The sequence below is a fragment of the Lynx rufus genome, unplaced genomic scaffold (genome assembly GCF_022079265.1).
Source record: "Lynx rufus isolate CCGP_SWC_20201006 ecotype Redwood Valley unplaced genomic scaffold, mLynRuf1.p SCAF_1, whole genome shotgun sequence".
NCBI lineage: Eukaryota > Metazoa > Chordata > Mammalia > Carnivora > Felidae > Lynx > Lynx rufus.
This window is the reverse complement of record NW_025814823.1, coordinates 146833371-146852192: the sequence shown is the minus strand read 5'-3', so window position 1 is coordinate 146852192 and position 18822 is coordinate 146833371. Positions and strand designations below refer to the sequence as shown.

Genomic DNA, 18822 nt, shown 5'->3' with positions numbered 1-18822 from the left:
CAAAACTAGAAACTAACATCTTCATTTTCACTTGTTATTTTGGTGTACTTTTGTGCCTCATTCATCCTACAAGGAATATTTTATCTACAATAGAACAAATGTGAAATTAAATTAATGAGGAAATTGTAGCAATGAAAATTTGGGAACCAACTAGAATAATGCTAAAGCCTAGAGAGGCATGAAGTTATTCAAGGGGGAAGTGCAAAGCACGGCGAGTCGAGTGAGCACTTCTGGTTTGGAGGTTAATTCAAGAATTCATACATTTATTCAACTCTGTCTATGGAGTCCCTACTATGTGCCAAGGACATAGTGGGGATATACATGGTTCCTTTCCTCCCAGAAGTCACAGTCTTACAGGAGAGAGAGAGGCATAAGCAAACATTGTGGGGGTGGAGGTGCTTATAGTCATACACTCAAGGTTTAGAGATATAAGGGTGATCAAGGTCAACTAGGACTTAGGAAGCAGATATGAGATTAAGGAGAGAGTCCATAAAAATGAAAGAGAACATGAAATGTGAAAGACACATCAAAGTTCTGGGAACCTTGTCTGGAAGCCAGGAAATCAGAATGGTAGGGTAATAGTTATTTCAGGTAAAATAATAGCCAAATGGTAGGATTACAAAGAAAACATAGGCCATAGAAGGACAGGATGTAAGTCCCCAAGCAAGAAGATCATAGGTCAATAATTTGTTGAATGTATGGTTGAGACTGGAAGCATTGACTCAATTGCAAGGAAATTAAGTGGGGTCAACCTTGAAAATGAAAGCAGTTTGACCTCACCTACAACCCTATGATTTATCTGCAAGGAAAATTAAACACCTTTATAAAAGGAAACTTTTCTTACAAGGACCTGCTACCGTAAAGAAATCAAATAAACAGTGGATCTATTAATTTTATTAAAAAGCAAGCAAAGATTCCTTAAGCGGTTGAGTGGGGTTTTTAGATGAAATATTTACATTGTACTCCATTGTTTCCAACATTATCTTATCTAACTTATTTAGGAATTATTTTTTGCTATGATACAAATATTTCCTATCAAACTGCCAATCTTCAGCACAGAAATGCATTAATTCACAAAGCACTTTCAGAATTATTTAAATCTCCCACTAGCAAAGTAGACATGTTTATGCGCCCATGACCTTCTGTGGGGAATCATACACCAGATTAATTCCTGAACACTGTGACTTAAGAAGCTAAAGTTCTAATCAGAGAATACTTGTTGTAAACAATTTAAGAGGAATAACATAGGAATTCTTTTTGCCACTGTACTAATTTTAATTCTTCACTAATGTTCAAGCAACTTATCATGTTCAAAATGACGACATGAAAGTCACCCTTCTTCATAAAGTGACCCATTTCCAGTTATTTTCTATATACCTCAAAGTACCATGGCTCTGACTTTGACAGAGCATTGCACTCAGAACATCTTAGGAAAATTCTAGTTTTAAGAAACTTCCAGAGAAGAAATTTTATAGTCTGTGAGGATTATTTCTGTATTTAGCAGTATTCATTGTCAGAAAAAATGTCCTTATAGTGAACCTAATTCACAGAGTTGCAAACTTTTTATTTTTTTATGTTAGAAAAAGAGCACATGAGCAGGGGAGAGTGGCGGGGCAGGGAGGAGAGAGAGAGAGAAAGAGAGTATGTTAAGCAGTGTCTAAGGTCAGGGTGGAGCCCAACATGGGGCTTGATCATACTACCCTGGGATCATGAATCGAGCCACAATCAAGAATCAGATGCTCAACCTCCTGAGCCACTCAGGTGCCTCTAAATTTGCCATTTTAAAGTCATTTCTTCTTTTGATGAATTCAGTGGAAATAAAGAACATTTTGTATATCCATAAGCTATTATTTCTTGAGCACTTACTTAGTGACACACACTGTGATAAAAGCTTTACACACTAACTCACTTCATCTTCATACCATGATTAAAAGGTAAGTATTCTCATGGTCTCCATTTCAGAGAATAAACTGAAACAGAGGTGAAATCTTGTTCAGGATCTCACAACTAGTAAGTGATAGAGCTGGGATGAAGTGGAGGTCCTACCCGTTCCTTTTTTTTTTTTTTTTAATCTTTATTTATTTTTAAAAGAGAGAGAGACAGAGTGCAAGTGGGGGAGGAACAGAAAGAGAGGGAGACACAGTATCCAAAGCAGGCTCCAGGTTCTGAACTGTCAGCACAGAGTCTGACGAGGGGCTCAAACCCATGAACTGTGAGTGCATGACCTGAGCCTAAGTCGTACACTTAACCGACTGAGCCACCCAGGCGCACCCCTGTTCTTTTATTACGAGGACCTTAACTACCTCCCAAGACTGCTCTCTCAGCATTCTAGATAACTCTAATCATTTACTTGATTTTCTGAACTGTATAATCATCTCAACTCTATTCTAAAGCCTCTCAAAATTTTCCAAACCTACATTTCCAGGAAACACAAATTAAACTTCCTAATAAGGAACCCTCTCAATGTTTCCAAATCTATTTCACCAGGAAACACAGATTAAACTTCCTAATAGATTGTTTTGTGGATCTTAATTTCTAGATTTCCTACTTTAGAATCTTAATTCCATTAATTTCTTAGTAACAGTGTTCTGTTATCGAATCATGGCTAATAAGCCAACACAGTGTCTAGACCATTTCCAAGAACACAACTAATACTGGAATCCTTGCTCATGGATATAGCTAATATAATTGCTATTTTATATTTACTAGGTTTTTTTAAAAAATAGAATTGAATATTATGTTCATATGTATAAGTGTGCTACAATCATCTTAGAGTAAGACCCAGAATAGTTTCTTCTCCCCCAAATAAGCCGGATTGAATAGAGTATAATTATTTGAGTTTTTTAAGACACACATACATCAGAATGAATGTGAATTACAAAACAAGAAGAAAAAAAGAGGATTGACAATCCATCAACTAAACATCTCTCGCTTTAAATGACTAAATTAACACAAAATTAATTATCTTTTTAAACTACACTTCATTTTATACTTAATTGACTTTTTCATTAGACCATCTGGAACAATTTGGCTTCTGATCTAAAGCTCCTGCACCTTAGTTCATAACTGGATGTATGTTCCATCACATGCATTCTGAATACATCAATATCTCTAATTTTTACTCCCTCTCGCACATATACTTTGCTGTCAAAAATACAATAAAATATAGGTAGTAATTATGATACCCATGAATACAATAATAAATTTCTCTTATGAGGAATTTTGGCTCACCTTCAAATAATCTTTTATCAATGTGGCAATTGAAACATCAGATGTAACTTTAAAGTCAGCTTTCTACACGAATTTTTATCAATTCAAAGTTTAGCCAATGGTCTTTACTTCAAAGAAAGGCATATACTTCAGTAAAAGAAGGAGAGAGGGGCGCCTGGGTGGCTCAGTCGGTTGAGGGTCCGACTTCAGCTCAGGTCATGATCTCTCAGCTTGTGAGTTCAAGCCTTGCGTTGGGCTCTATGCTGACAGCTTGGAGCCTGGAGCCTGCTTCAGATTCTGTGCCTCCCTCTCTCTCTGCCCCAACCCATTCAAATTCTGTCTCTGTCTCTCTCAAAAATAAATAAACATTAAAAAAATTTAAAAAAAAAAAGGAGAGAGACCTTTACAAGAGTGATCTTGTGATCTTCCTCATACATCCTCACTCACAAAAGCCCTCTTTAACCTCCCCCTGCACACCAGTCCAATTTCAGGGCAAGAAGGAAAGTATCAGTGTGTAAAGATTTGCTAATTATTCCAAGGGACAACAAACAAGGAAGAAAAAATTTCTAGAACAATGTCACTGTAAAGATGCTGAATATCCTCCAGAACTGTCAAATTTCTTCTATAAAACAAATAAAAGCTTTATTACTCTGCAGACAGAAATTTCAGCCAGTGCTTAAATTAGTATTTATACTGATTCTTTTGTCTTTCTCTTTCAACTTTGTGTACTAAAACAAAAACATTCAAATTCCATACATACACACACACACACACATCCATATTTTGTAATCAAAAGACAGATACTGTATGTATCTGTATGTATGTAATCAAAAGACAGATACATATACTCATATGTGGATCCTGAGAAACTTAACAGAAGACCATGGGGGAGTGGAATGGAAAAAAAAAAAAAAGTTAGAGATGGAGGGAGCCAAATCATGAGAGACTCTTAAAAACAGAATAAACAGAGGGTTGATGGGGGTGGGAGGGAAAGGAAAGTGGGTGATGGGCATTGAGGAGGGCACCTGTTGGGATGAGCACTGGGTGTTGTATGGAAACCAATTTGACAATAAATTATATTTAATATAAAAAAGTCAGTATATATATAGCATATATAGCATATATGTATCTCATAGGTTGGATTTTGTAGATGTTTTCCCTTTGTCCCTATACAAAAATGGAAATTGTTCAAATCCAAAGTTCTAATTTAGAAAATACATTTACCATTCTTAAATGGTAGTTATAATAAGAATGGTAAGATGCTAGAAAACCACACTTAAGCAGCCTTCTGGTAAGTTGGCCTTCTTATTCAAGTTTAGTCAGGGCATTAGGAAAATATAAACTACTTAGTTTCTAGTTTTCAGTCTCTGAGCTTGTTTATTCAACTCACAGAAACACAGAATCATAGAATTTTAATGTTGGAAGGGACCAGGGAAACTATCTAGTCTAACCTCTTTATTCTACACATAAGAAAGCTGAGATTCTTCTTTTCACATGCACCCATCCAAAATTAAAAGTACAAGCCAATTCAATATTTAATTCACAGAAACTTCTATTCCATGTGTCTTACAGTAAAACTGCACTGTGCCCCTCTTGTGATTTTGCCACTACTGAACTCACACTGGCTTTTAAGAACCTCTGACTCATGCCTAGTGAGAAATGATAGTGCCATAATCAATCAGACTCAAAACATCTTTGAAGTAAGGTCTATATCTTACCTGGTTTCATATCCCTAATGACTAACAGAGTACCTATCATACAGTAGGTGGTTTTTTTAATGTGTTGATTGCTTGAATGAATGTATGATTGCTCTGAATATTAGTGTAGCAAAGTTACCACAAGAAGACGTAAAACATGAGAATCCCTCCTGGGCCAGTTTACACTATTTAGTTGAGCTCTGGGTGTTTATCAGCACTTGGATTCATAGTGGTTTGTCATCACAGCATTTTACCTGAAGTTCTCACAAGAATAGGTACCACCCTTACAGCTTTCTATTCTTAAGGCTCTAAAAGTGTATTGGAAACAGTCCAATAGCAGCATGCCTGAAAGAAAACCTGCCATTAACTAAAGAAATGTCTAACCTGCATAACCATTTGGACACTCCTCCTTCTCTTTCCACTTTAATTTAAGCTTATTTTACCACAATCATACGGTCATTTAAACTAAATGCTGCTGTTTGGAATCCAAACAAGCATGAAAATTTGCTCTATTCCTACGTGCTCCCAGTCCTTCTTCAATTTCCTTAGTTCCAATGAAGTTTTAGAAATTCAAACATCGTACCATCTAGATGGTCCACGTAGCAGTATACGTCGTAGGTTTCATGAGGCGAACGGAATCCATAGGTCCTGACTCCTTCCTTCCCCATCATATCTCCGTAACAGCCTTCCCGGGGAGCCCGGATGGGATATCTGGGGAAATAAAAGACTAGTAAGAAGTACTTTATTCTTACTCTCAAATTAATGAATTACAGCTTGTGGCCCCCAGACCTCTCACCTGACGGTCTGATCAGACAGCCAACCTGCATCACACTGTTCAAATCCATCTTCATAGGCGGCATGGAGCTGCTCTGGGGTTGCTATGACTGCCCCAATATCCACACAAGCCTTCTGTGCAGTCTCAAAATTCAGAGTATACCTGCTTGTCGCCGCTCTGTAGTGAAACACAACCCCTGCAAAGAGAGCCACAAGCAATTACTGGCATGTTCAAATATCCCACCATAATTTGCAAAGTTTCTCACTGATGTAATACATCAAATTAATTGCTCCCATGGTAATAACACCATGGTGATACTTTATTTTCATTTTATGTGGCATTACATAAAGTTATGGTGATGTGAGGAGCCCCAGAAATGCCGTTCACCCAGGTGTCCCATTGTGCTCCATTAGAAAGTTTCTTAACCAGGAATTTTCTATTCTCATGTCAACAATCTAAGAAAAAGATTTAGGCCACTAAAATTCCAAGGAGTGGACAGCTTCTCCAATTACATGTGGTATTCACATTATCATGGGAACACTGGACAACTAAACAGAGTAGGTCCTGCAGGAGATACAAAGAGTTAAGGGGGCCATGAGGTCAACTTACCCTATTTTACCCAGGCCCAACTGAATAGAAGCACATGGAACATTCACTAACCCCGCTTCCTCCAAACATAAAACATTGAGATATTTACTTCCAGAAACAATGTACTAAGAAGAAAAAGACAATGGACTATGTATGAGCGAGAAGGCTTGTTCCAATTACTAATTTGTTCCTTAATCATATACTGAGTTAATCTCCACCCCCCACAATAAAGTGTACCTAACATTGCTTATGTTACCTGATATGGAAGTCAAATTAGGCAAAAGTTTTAAAAATGTTGTATAGGCTACTAACTCCCACCCACTGCTTATCATATTCACCATCTGACTAGCATAACTGAGGGTTTCCACTAAGACAAATAAAATGTAAGATTTTTATCCCAAAGAAGACTTGAAGTAAATTTACCCAGATTCCCCTGAGTTGAAGCCAGGCATCTTGGTACTTGCCTCCAACTCCACTTTGCTGTATGTTAGGAGTTGCATAGTCTAGTGGTTCTAGAGCTGTTCTCCAGGGCTCGAGGAATTGTCAGAGGGCTGAGGGAAGAGTAACTGGGTGGGGATGAGGGTGGGGGTAGGAGTGAGGTTTTGGTCTTCTCCTCTTACTTCAACAAGAGCATCTCCATCTTTAATTGCACTAAATGTGGTGACTCGTTTCTGTAAGACTGCAAAGTGAATCAAGGTAAGGGGCCTGGGAAGTCACTAGAAAATAAAAGTTGGGGCAACTGGGTCTTATGGATGAGATTCTATTAGGGGTCAAATTGCCAAGACCACTTTTTTTGTTATGCAGAATGGACTTTGGTTTCCAAGATAGCTTCCACTGTCTTTTTATTCCTAGTAATTCCCTTGGGTTGACAACAGTCTATGTCCCACAGTCTCACTTCTAGTTATAAGACTGTCTTCCATATGCCCATCCTTAAAATGTCTCCTTCTTGCAAGACAGGTTATGTGCCAATAAAGTAAATACAGGGGAACAGACTAGCCATGTCATAGATGAGCACCTCTGATAAGTGTCAACACAAAAAGACCTGCACAGGCACCGAGTAGATGCAATGACAACTAACATTCATTTTCCCATTTCTGACAGTGCAATGAAAAATTCATCAAATGCCTTTCCAAAAATTTGTACCTTTATAGAAATACTCTAAAATCGCCAGGAAGTGTGTATCATACTATCTGGTAAGTATGAGATAGTTTATAGTGATCTCTAAGGCTTAAGCAAGAATTTGAATGGTTTTAAATTAGTCTTATGTCGATCAAAGCTTCCAACAGTCCTCTTGATAATTAAAAATCTTCCATGTGCACTGAAGACTGTAAGGGGGCACAAAGGGCCTCCAAGAGCAGGGCAGGGAATATCAGTTGGTATAAGTATCTGCAGTTGTTGGGATAATTTGAAGACCTCATGGGGCTAAGGAGATTAAGTGGAGGATTTTCATTGTTTCGCAGGGGCAAGGGGAAAATCCATCGCTAATTCTTTAATGGTGAAATTAGTAAGAAGTTGTTAAATTCCTTTAGAGATTTTAAAAATATATATAAATTTATACATAGTGTGCATATACCACTACTATATATTTATAATTTATTAATAATCTATTTATATAAGATATAAATATAATACACAAACACACACACAGATTAAAAAAAATGTCAGTACAGCAAAACAATCCTAGGCTAACTAAAATAAATAATAAAAAGGTCAAAAGACTGAAGAGCCCAGGATATTTAGTGGACGCCTGCACAACGTAAAAATAGATTGACAGGAGACAGTAACAGAATCTGAACATAAAAGAATGTACAGTAAATTAATTCTCTGCATCTGAAATTCAAAGTATTTCCTTTTGGCTACAGAAGAAAGTTTTAATAAAACCCTCTGTATATATTTCTGAAAGGTAAATATTTTATAGGAAAATGGAGGGATGGAAGAAAAATCTGTTCTATCATGTCTGGGTATTAGAATCTTGCTTAATAACTTGCCAAAATATTCTGTTTCCAAGAGCTATGGTATTATGTGTGTACCCAATTAAAGCAATTTTTCTTTGCTTTGTCTCCTAACTTAAATTCAAATGACATACAAACCACCACTGAAAGAGGGCTAAAATGAAAATGCCTCATTGCAAGCCTTAATGTATAACAGTTAGTGTATTGACCTTTAAATCAAAAAATTCACCGAATTTTATTTTGATCCAATGCAAATGTTTCTTAGGTCCTGGCCTTTCTAAGGCACTGTGACATGTACCATGATACTTATTAAATGCCCTATTTCTTCAATGTAAGTTAAGGTAGAATTTATATTTCTTAAAAAGAAACTCAAAGATTTTAATAATTATGCTAGGACAGTGAGAAAAAGGAGAAAAGGTTTGTGTGTGTGTGTGTGTGTGTGTGTGTGTGTGCTCGTGTGTGTGCACATGTGTGTGTGCATACACACATGTCGTAAAAATTAAAATAAAATGTAGATCAGCCTTTGTGGTCTTAAAAAGTAATCACAGACAGGTAGGTCAAAGTAAGGAAATAATTAGTTCTTGAACTATTTATCATGTCTTGAGCTATTCATTAATTCCATTATACTGCACTTTCCTGAATCAGTGAAGGTGCTGTGCAAAATGTCACCTTCCTTGACCTTTAAAGAAATAATAGTTCATTTTTGGTGAAAGGCATGAACTGTTGAAATGACTGATGTTTCTTCCACTTGTCCAAACTCCGAACACCATTTACTTCAAGTACTGCTTCACAACACTTCTGAACCAGGTATCATGTCTTACAGATTTGGGAAGCCTTACCGTCCACCGCCAATGATACTGTGTCTTGTGTGTCTTCAATCCCGTACATGACATCGCAGCGGTAGAGGCCCGCGTCACTTGCGCGCAATTTGACCATGGTGAGCGAGGCATCCCCGACGACCTCGGAATGTGTAGGCACGGACACTCTCCCCTTATAGCCCTGACCAATCTTGATATTCCCATTTTGGGCTACAAGAACAGTAGTCTCCTTCAAATCTTTTCCACTCTTGTCCAATTCAATCTTAGACCATTTGATTCTGAGAAATTCGCTAGAGGTGTTGTAACTGGGTGGTAACGTAGGCATGGTTGAAAAATGACAAGGGAGATTGACTTTTCCAGAGAGGGAGCCCTTAACAGGTGGGCTTTTTTCCACTTTGACTAGGAGAAATAGAAAATACAAAATTAACAGTCCTAAAAAACTCAACCAAGTCTATTAAATAAGCGAGTGGCTAAGAAACCCTTACAAGTGGTTCGGTTACTTTTTCAATAGGTGAGATAATTAGAATGAGTTTATATACAAAGACTAGTATACAGTTTTAACCATGTTTCACAACAAAGATATGGCTTAAAAATGCTCATCTTTATGTACTAAAAATATAGCATTCATTTTAAAGTATTTGTAACTTAGAGTTCAATATGTACAAAATAAGTAATAGAATAAGCATGTATAGCAAGGTAAGCAATTAAGAGCAAAAGGAGACTAGAATTGGTAATGTGGGTAAAAGATTGGACCAATGTTAGGAAGAGCAATTGAAAGAAGAATTTATGTCTACCTGTCAGAAGAGGAAAATCATTTAAGATAACTGCCACATTACCTTAGAGGAAATGAAAATAAAATTCAAAGAGGAAGTGAAAATTAAAAAATATATATATTTCAGTAGACTGGAGCAGGAAGAAGTCTAACACTTGAAGGACCCTCATTTGGTTCAGCGTTTGAACCAAAGGCTTTCATCATAATAACAAATCCAGCTGCAATCACTTTGCAGTGAAACATTACCTCTTAATTATATCCTGTGTGTGGGGGTGGGGGGGGGTAGGATTTGGTCTGTTCACCTAACCCCCACCTAAAGTATTAATCTGCAGAACGTCTTTCTGTTTAAGCCCTTAAAATTTTAAGGAGAAAGAATACCTTGAGTGCAATTTAACAGTATCATATGCAAAATAAATGACATTTTATTCTTACAGGAATCCATAACCCTTTCCCACCACTTCCTCCCATTTTCCAGTCCTGACTAATTGGTAGACAATGTGCAGGCAATAACGATAGATAGAAATTATGTTCATACACAAGCAATCCTACTTCATGAAAATATGATGAACAAGTTAAAAGTAGCCTCTAGCTGGAGTGAAATAATAATTCTTAACAAAATGATGTGTATGTAACACTTAGTGTGTTAGTAGTCAAGGTACTGGGAACATATATATCAATACAGACATGTATCAGAAATGATATAGCTGTCAACATAGCACTGTGGATTCAGTTGGGGATAAGTCATTTTGAAAATTTCAGGAAGATATGGAGATACTATGCACTTTAAGAAAAAAATGCTCTTTATTGTTAAAGATTGAAATTTAACTTCTTAAAGGCTGGACTATAAAATCTCTCATATGATACAAATAAATCTAAAATAACCAATACAGTATTATATTTACTGTATTTATGATAGAAATCAGTCATATATTTCTTATTTATAGTGGTCATAGCTGTCATACATTTCTTTATCATCTTACTAATCTATATATAACTTGCCCCAAAACAGGATTTAAGGCACTTAACAAAATTAAATAAAAATACACTATTAACTGCACTGTTAGTCTTTTAAATGTTACTAAGATCATAATCACCTTTAAATACAGTATCAAGGGAATAATTCCATTCTATTAAATTCTTGGCTTATAAAATAAATTGTCTTACTTAAAGCTCACCCTCAGAGTGAAACTAGTCCAATCCCTTACTAAGGATGCTCCACTGTGAGGAAGTGACATTTAAGATCCTAGCTGCCTGCTGACAGACCTGGGCCAGAACACAAGTCTCCTCACAACTAATCAAGGAATCTTTCAACTTTGGTACTTATTGGGTTCTTCCTCTGTCCCTAAATTAGTGTTAGTCCCTTTGCAAAGTCTACACCCACTGTATTTCCATCTCATCCTATTTCTTTAATTGTTATCTGCACGGACAGCAGTTAGCAACTTGATCTTTTAAATAAATCTATAAAGTCCACAGAGGACTCCCTACCTGATTTATAATCCCTTGATTTGGCCCCCATTAGGAAGATGATGACAACACAAAGGTTGTTTGTTTGGTTTTTTTTTTTTGCCAAGAATAGGAGTTCTGAGAAGGAAAGGGCTAAGTATTCTATGATCTAAAAATCTCCATTTACGGTATGTTCTAGGAAAGCTCATTTCCTTCCTAAAGAATTATTTAGATGATTAACATTACCACAAAGTATTGGTTTTTTAATGGAAAAAAAAAAGCTTTACCATCAACCTCAATTATGATATAAATTATGAGATTCTTTATCATCTCCTTAAAAATGAGTTTAAGATAAGTGACATCCAATTCCTTAATATTTATTACTAAACTATCATTCTTTTCACAATTTTAGATGTGTAGAGGCACATATGAGATGGAATCCAATGTATCCAATTGGAAGGTTTCTAAAACTCCAAGTATTGCTCAGTAACTGTGCTGTTATGTAAAAATATATTGGAACAAAATGATCTCAAAAGGCAAATTACCCAAGGGTTATTTATTGTTCTAGATGTTTACAGATACAAGGAAATCAAAAGCTTTGTTCAGATATAAATATATATTCATGTAGAATCTAGTCTTAACAACAGGATTAACAAAAAGCTGTGTGGTCAAGTCTTTTGTGTATAAAATCTTGAGTCTTAATGCACTGGGTCATAAGAACTAAGCTCACTAAATCTAAATATTTTAAGGAAGAAACTAAGTAGTTCAGAGAATAATGTTTACAGACTATACATGTTTTTTTTTAATGCTACCTGTAAGAACTTGTCTGAAACTGTGAACAATGCAAGTAGTAAAAAACGAAAATTAACACAAAGTTCACTGTTCCCACCACATGGTTTGTGGTCTATATGAGTAGCGTAAGGGAGAAATCTCTAAATAACGAATGATCAATTGCCTTTCATTCTCTGTCGCTAAATTCTGTGGAGAAGAATGACATAAATTCCATCTATACAATTTGATCACACGCACACACACGCACACACACACACACACACACACACACCCCTTGGCCAAATAAATGTCAGATTGAGAATATGAGAATTTATTACTCTCTAGGGTGATAAATTTCACTCTGTTGTTCATTCATTTGCTCATGACTGTGCAGAACTCATTTATTAATAGTAGAGGAATATCCAAATAACTAGGTAAGCACTAGATAATCAATAAAATAGGTATTGTTAAAGCACAGAACGCTTCATGCATTAAAATAAAGCCAATAACCAGTGGACAAGGTGTTCATTAATGTTAGTTATTGACCTTTTGAGTGCCTAGTAATAAACAGAGAAAAGCTTAAGATGAAAACACTTGTGTTAACTCCTAACAAGTTATTGCTGTGTATCCTACTATAAACTGGCAAATTTGTTTTATTTGGATCTTACGTTTTCAACTTTTGTGCCTCATATGAAAAAATTAAATACTTCTGAAATTAGTCCCAACTAATTATATCTCTTAATCATGATCACAGATTTACAAAGAACTTGATTCTTGGAATAAAGTGTAATATAGTGGTTCATAGCATGGATTATGGAGCCCGCCTGCCTGGGTTCAACTCCAGGCTCTGTAACTAAACTGCTATATAATCTTCTACATTAGGCAGGCCTCCAAACCTTGTGGTAGTGCAGTTTCTTCATCTGCCAAATGGGGAGAATAGAAGCATCTGCCTCATTGGAGAGTTAAGATTCAATAAATTAACTATGTAACATACAGAAGACCTGGCATGTAGAAATTATTCAATATTGCTAGCTATTATTACTGTTATAAAATACTGTCAAGGAGCTATATCATAAGTGCTTTTGGTTTTTTCCCCATTGTTTATGTGAGTGCTTTCTTTGCCTTAAGCAGAAAGTCTAAACTCTGTTTTAAGTGTCCCTCAAGTTTCTCCCATTGTTTTCTCCCCTTCTGTTACTACCCATCTAAACCAACTCTCTTTTCTGTATTTCCTTTTAGTGTTCTCCCTTGTTACTGGGTGCTATTGTCCTTCCCTGTCTGTGACCTTCACCTGTATTTCCTGACTACACTGAAGGAAATAGCGCTTGGGCTGTTAACAGATTGTTGGAGCCTAAACTCCGACAGTCATCTTGGTCATTCATATCTCAGTTTAAATGTTACTTTCTCAAAGAGGCCGTCCCACCTTCCCCCTACTCAGGCACTTCTTTATCATATCACTAAGCTTTATTTTCATCAATCTGAAAATACCTGGGTTATGAGTTTATTTGTTTGTTGCCTATATCATATAACTAGGAGATTAAGTTTAATGAAATAGAGAAAGAAGAAAAGAAGAGAATAGAAAAGGAAGGGAAAGAGGGAAAGAAGGAAAGGAAAGGAAAGGAAAGGAAAGGAAAGGAAAGGAAAGGAAAGGAAAGGAAAGGAAAGGAAAGGAAAGGAAAAGAAAGGAAAAGAAAGGAAAAGAAAGGAAAAGAAAAGAAAGGAAAGGAAAAGGTAATATATGTGGAGGGTAAAATCCTGGGTGTAAGCCTGCTCTTTATCTTTTTGACTCTTCTCACACTCTAGCCTCCTGAGGGTTTGATAGTCTTTCTTTATAGGAAAGGCTTTGAGTATATTGAAGATGACAGATGTTAAAAAATACGTATATATGAGCACTTTTACAATCTGAAAGTAATCTGGGAATTTATTGAAAACCCACTTGCTTCTTTAGCATCCTGTTCATTGTTTCATTTTATTTAAAACCATTTATTAAATGAAAAATAATATTATTTCAGCTGAAAGTGTTCAGCACTATAAATCACTAAATAGATCAAAAACTAATTCTTTATTCTATTGACTCCATATGGCCATTCTGTGCTCTAGCACTTAAATTTTTATTTCACTAAACACCAAAAAAACTTAAACCACACTCACCTTTATGTAGTGCATGGGTTGCTATTAAGGTAGAGCACATCCATAAGATGCTCTTTATATTGATCAACATCTTGTCCTGGAAATGAAGAAAAACACAAAGGAAATCATAAGCATTCAGGTTTGCGGTGGGCCATAAGTCAACATGCTATTTTGTGCATTGTATATAGTAAGAGTACAAGGTACAGCTCCTCTTAGATTGTAGAAACAAGAGAGAATTCATAATAGGAAAAGTCATCCCAACACTTTAATTATTAGTTCGACTCTCACTCAATGCAGTAGTTACCAAAATAATCCCAAAACCAAGTTTGGGAACATATAACAATATGGATGTGTGGGACAACCGCAACCCGGTGGGCTGGAGAAAGAACAATAAAGACCACAGCCGAAGTAACTAGTGGCTAGGAATGGGCACAAAGAGGGAGAGGTGACCACAATGTCTATTTAGAAACAGGAAGCTGGTCACAGATGGAGCAAAGGAAGATGGGGAACCAATAGGGAGAGATGTTGAAAGAAAAGGATTCATATCAAATGTGAGGTGGGAAAGAACATGGTGGTGGCTCATGCACATGCTATCAAAACAGGCAATAAGGACTTCAGCAGGCTTTTTAAAGCACAGACTCAATTTAGTTTCTAGGAGACTGAACAAACAAAACAAATGTATTATAAGGAGCTGTTAATTACAAAAAGACCAGGGCTTGCCATGAGTTTTAAAGCAGTTCCAACAGTTCTAAAGTCTGAAGGGTGAAAAAAAATAAAGAAAACACTCTGTTCTGAGAGTCAAGAAACCCTGCCCTGGCTTTGCCATTAATTTATTGTGAGGCTTTGGGGAAGACATTTAACAGTCTGGGTCTCAGAACGGTCCCTTCCAGCTTGAATTTCTATGGAGCTGTAATTATGAGGCGGCTAAGTACCAGTGTTGGGGACCATCTGGAAAGCAAAGAGCCAATCTCAAAAGAACTGCAGATTACTTGATCCCCAGGGTTCTTCCCTCCTTAGCTGCATTTAGAACGATTCTATAACAGGCACTCTTGGTTGGGTACTCAGTAGCCATTCTTCTTTCTCCTTTCCAACAATACTCTGATTCCATTCTAGTATCTATCCTCTTTTACACAGCCATACACTTTAGAGGAGCCTGGGTCAAACCCAGCCAAAGGGAATGATGCTGATTATCCTAAGTCAGTCACACTGCTCCCATTCATTTTGCCAACGATTGGTTTTGGAATGAGTACATGATACAGTTTTTAACTAATGAGATGTGAGGGGATCTCAGCAGGATAGACGGGATGCTCCTGGGAAAGGTATATTCACCTTAAGAACAGGAAAAAAAGAAAGAGGTGGTTGCTTTTCTTCAGGGAATACTGTCACAATAGGTTACTTCTTCTCAAACTGGTGTAGCCTTCTTGTGTCCATGAGTGTATAAGATAGCCTCTGGCAACAAAGCTGAGAAATAATCAGGACAGCTAGGTCTTAAGCCCTCAAACATTAGGCCAGAGTAAGCTGTCTCTTTGAACTTCTTTTTAAATGAAATAAATTCCTTTATTACATAAACCCAATAAAATCGGAGATTTTTGTTACTTGTAGCTGAAGGCATCATAACACATTTGAAATAATGTCCTAAATAACTTCCTAATATCCTCCTTAGAACATATATAAATTCAATATGAGTTAGGAAACCTAGACTGAAAAGACGTAAATGCTGTAAAATCCAAGTCCAATTTGAGTTCAAGTTTAATTTCATAATTATGACAGTTACTCCTTTTTCCTTGCTATTCATTTCCCTTTAATTGTTTTATTTTATATATTGTGAAATAAGCATTGGAACCTCTCTATAACAAAATCTTAAAGAGCATCTTTTAAACCTAATAATTATATATATATATATATATATATATATATATATATATATTTCCCATCTATATAGGCTATTTGACAACTCACAATGAAAAGCATACAGTTGATAATCCTTGCTACAGATGATTAATCTTGATAATTAAGTTTATTATTTATCATATAATTAATGGAATATGTAGTAGACACTATTAAACACTAACTGCAAAATTTAGTTTCTACATTTCCATAGTTCTTATAAGCTACCATAGCAAGCAGAAAGTATTCACTTGTGTTTCAATGCTATTACAGTATTTCAGAAAAAAATAAAAATATCACTTCCACATATTCTATAGTTTAAAGCTGCAAAAGTGAAATTTTAGGTTGTATTATTAAAATCTATTATGGGGCGCCTGGGTGGCTCAGTCAGTTAAGTGTCCGACTTCAGTTCAGGTCATGATCTCGCAGTCCATGAGTTCGAGCCCCGCATCGGGCTCTGTGCTGACAGCTCAGAGCCTGGAGCCTGCTTCAGATTCTGTGTCTCCCTGTCTCTCTGACCCTCCCCCATTCATGCTCTGTCTCTCTCTGTCTCAAAAATAAATAAACTTTAAAAAAATCTATTAAAGAAAATGAATTCCATAAGTATTAACTGAATTTAAGAAACATTTTTATAAAAATAAATAATTTCCTATCATCATGAAAGAAAAAAATTGAGAACATTTTTTTCTTTCATGATGGTAGGAAATTATTTATTCAGGAAATTATTTATTTTTTCAGGAAACTTTTATTTTATAATCATAATGTTAAAAGCCTGGTCTCCATTTTCAAACAACCCTGAATTCAAGTTCTGAATCCTCTACTAATACTCTGTGATTTGGGATAAGTGACTAACTCTCTTATTTTCAGTAACTTCTTAATTATGAAAAGTAGTACTTAACTGTTGGAGTGAACGTGAGGATTGATAAAATAATGCATATGAAATACAGGTCAGTGATACAGTGTATTCAGTACTCAATATTTCTTATTAAAATTATTGATTCAGGTTTTCTATAGATGTTCTCTTTCTGTGTTCATATCACTAATAGTAAAAAGAAAAGTATTTGAACCTGTTGGATATGAAAATTATAATCTAGGTTACCATTATAGAAGCAGTGTATAACTTTATGCTTACAATAAATTGCCATATAACTTATTGCTATATGCTTTAAGTTATTACTTGTAAACTAACATGTTTTATCTCCTCTGTAGAACAGCTGTCTCTGTAGAACAGACCTAGTATCACGTTCAACTTGCTAATTACCACAATATTCCACAGTGCCAGGTTCAGAGTAGATGCTTGAGAAAGGTTTATGGGCCAAATGCATGACAAATGCCTCTATTTACCAGTTCTGAAACACACTTTGAAGAGAAGTGCCAACAATCTCTTAAGAATGTGGGCATGTAGGGTAATTAACACCTGAAATGTATTTAAACCAGTCCAGTTGAATGTGTACCATGACACAATAATATCTGATGTTTGTCAATATTTGGAGTGTCAGATCTCCTAACAAAATCAGACAAGGCGTGACCTTGACCCAGGGATGGGTCTTTTGCATCCTAATTTTCTAAGACCGATACTCCAAGTTTAACGTTTTGTGCCATCCTTCACCCTTATAAAAGTGCCCTTTTTTTTTTTTTTTTTTATTTATTTTTGGGACAGAGAGAGTCAGAGCGTGAATGGGGGAGGGGCAGAGAGAGAGGGAGACACAGAATCTGGAACAGGCTCCAGGCTCTGAGCCATCAGCCCAGAGCCCGACGCGGGGCTCGAACCCACGGACCGCGAGATCGTGACCTGGCTGAAGTCGGACGCTTAACCGACTACGCCACCCAGGCGCCCCTAAAAGTGCCCTTTTTTAAGGGAGGGAGGAAAATGGTCTTTCATCTACAGAACAAATGTACTCATTGCTTGACTTAAAATTGCCCCAAGACAAATCTAGGGAAGGAAGCCAGTGCATTAAAAATACAAGGGAGAAATCAGTCATGTTAGAAATATATTTGTATAAATAGGTTTCAATAAATTCCCAGCATTTAAAAATTGGAGTTTTCACAATAAGTCTCTCAGATCTCTTTTGAAAAATCAGATCAAACAATTCTAGGTGCATATTCTTGCTGGCCAATAATCAGCACTAGGCAAGGAGCAGCCTCTCACCTTGGCTTCATGAACTCAAGGTTATCACTGGCCCCACTTGGTTTCTCATGCATTTCTACTCCATGCCTGTTCCCTGTAAGCACCTGAGCTTGCAACACTTGATTTAAAGAATGGCCATTTATCTCTTCAGTAAATATCTCAGAGTGCTTTTACTGACCTTAATTGCCTTAGAACTATATTTCTGTGGCCTCTTCCTGGGACTCTATGGGCATTCATTCCATTTCTCTAATTTTCTTAAGGCTATGTCCATGTTCACGGTTGTTAAGGCACACTGTTTACCTTCTGCATTTGATGTTGCTGAATAAGAAAAACTTTTAAAACCTTTCTTTTTTTTTTTTTTAGCACCTCTCCAACACCCACTTCTATTCTTTTGCTCTTCGGTGTCTGTCTTGTAAGCATAATCTGCTAGTGATAACAAGTCTATCTGCAAAGAAAGACCTGAGAGATATGAAAGCCAGTGCCTATATTTAGCCTTCACTCCACTGTAGTCAATGAGAAGAGGAGAAAGTCACTGAACAATCAAGGCACAGCTGACGGAGGCTGTTTAATTGCCTGGGAGAACACAAGAGACAAGGTCAATAGGACTCCTACCATGAGACATGTCTTGCAGACAGGGTAAGAGCCATGCCCAGG

General features: G+C 36.5%; 1 protein-coding gene across 4 annotated transcripts in view; it reads right to left on the bottom strand.

Moving 5' to 3' along the window:
- Nucleotides 1-18822, bottom strand: part of VCAN (versican) — a 130455-nt gene that overhangs the window by 103792 nt on the left and 7841 nt on the right. For all 4 annotated transcript variants that reach the window (XR_006963730.1, XM_047088694.1, XM_047088688.1 and 1 more), the window contains exons 2-5: nucleotides 14175-14250; nucleotides 9062-9439; nucleotides 5704-5878; nucleotides 5491-5618 (exon numbers count right to left, since the gene is read on the bottom strand). Coding sequence is in view for 3 of the 4 variants with exons in the window: in XM_047088694.1 (XP_046944650.1) it covers nucleotides 5491-5618; nucleotides 5704-5878; nucleotides 9062-9439; nucleotides 14175-14244 (751 nt within the window). In the remaining variant the exon portion in view is untranslated. The remainder of the gene's footprint in view (nucleotides 1-5490; nucleotides 5619-5703; nucleotides 5879-9061; nucleotides 9440-14174; nucleotides 14251-18822) is intronic.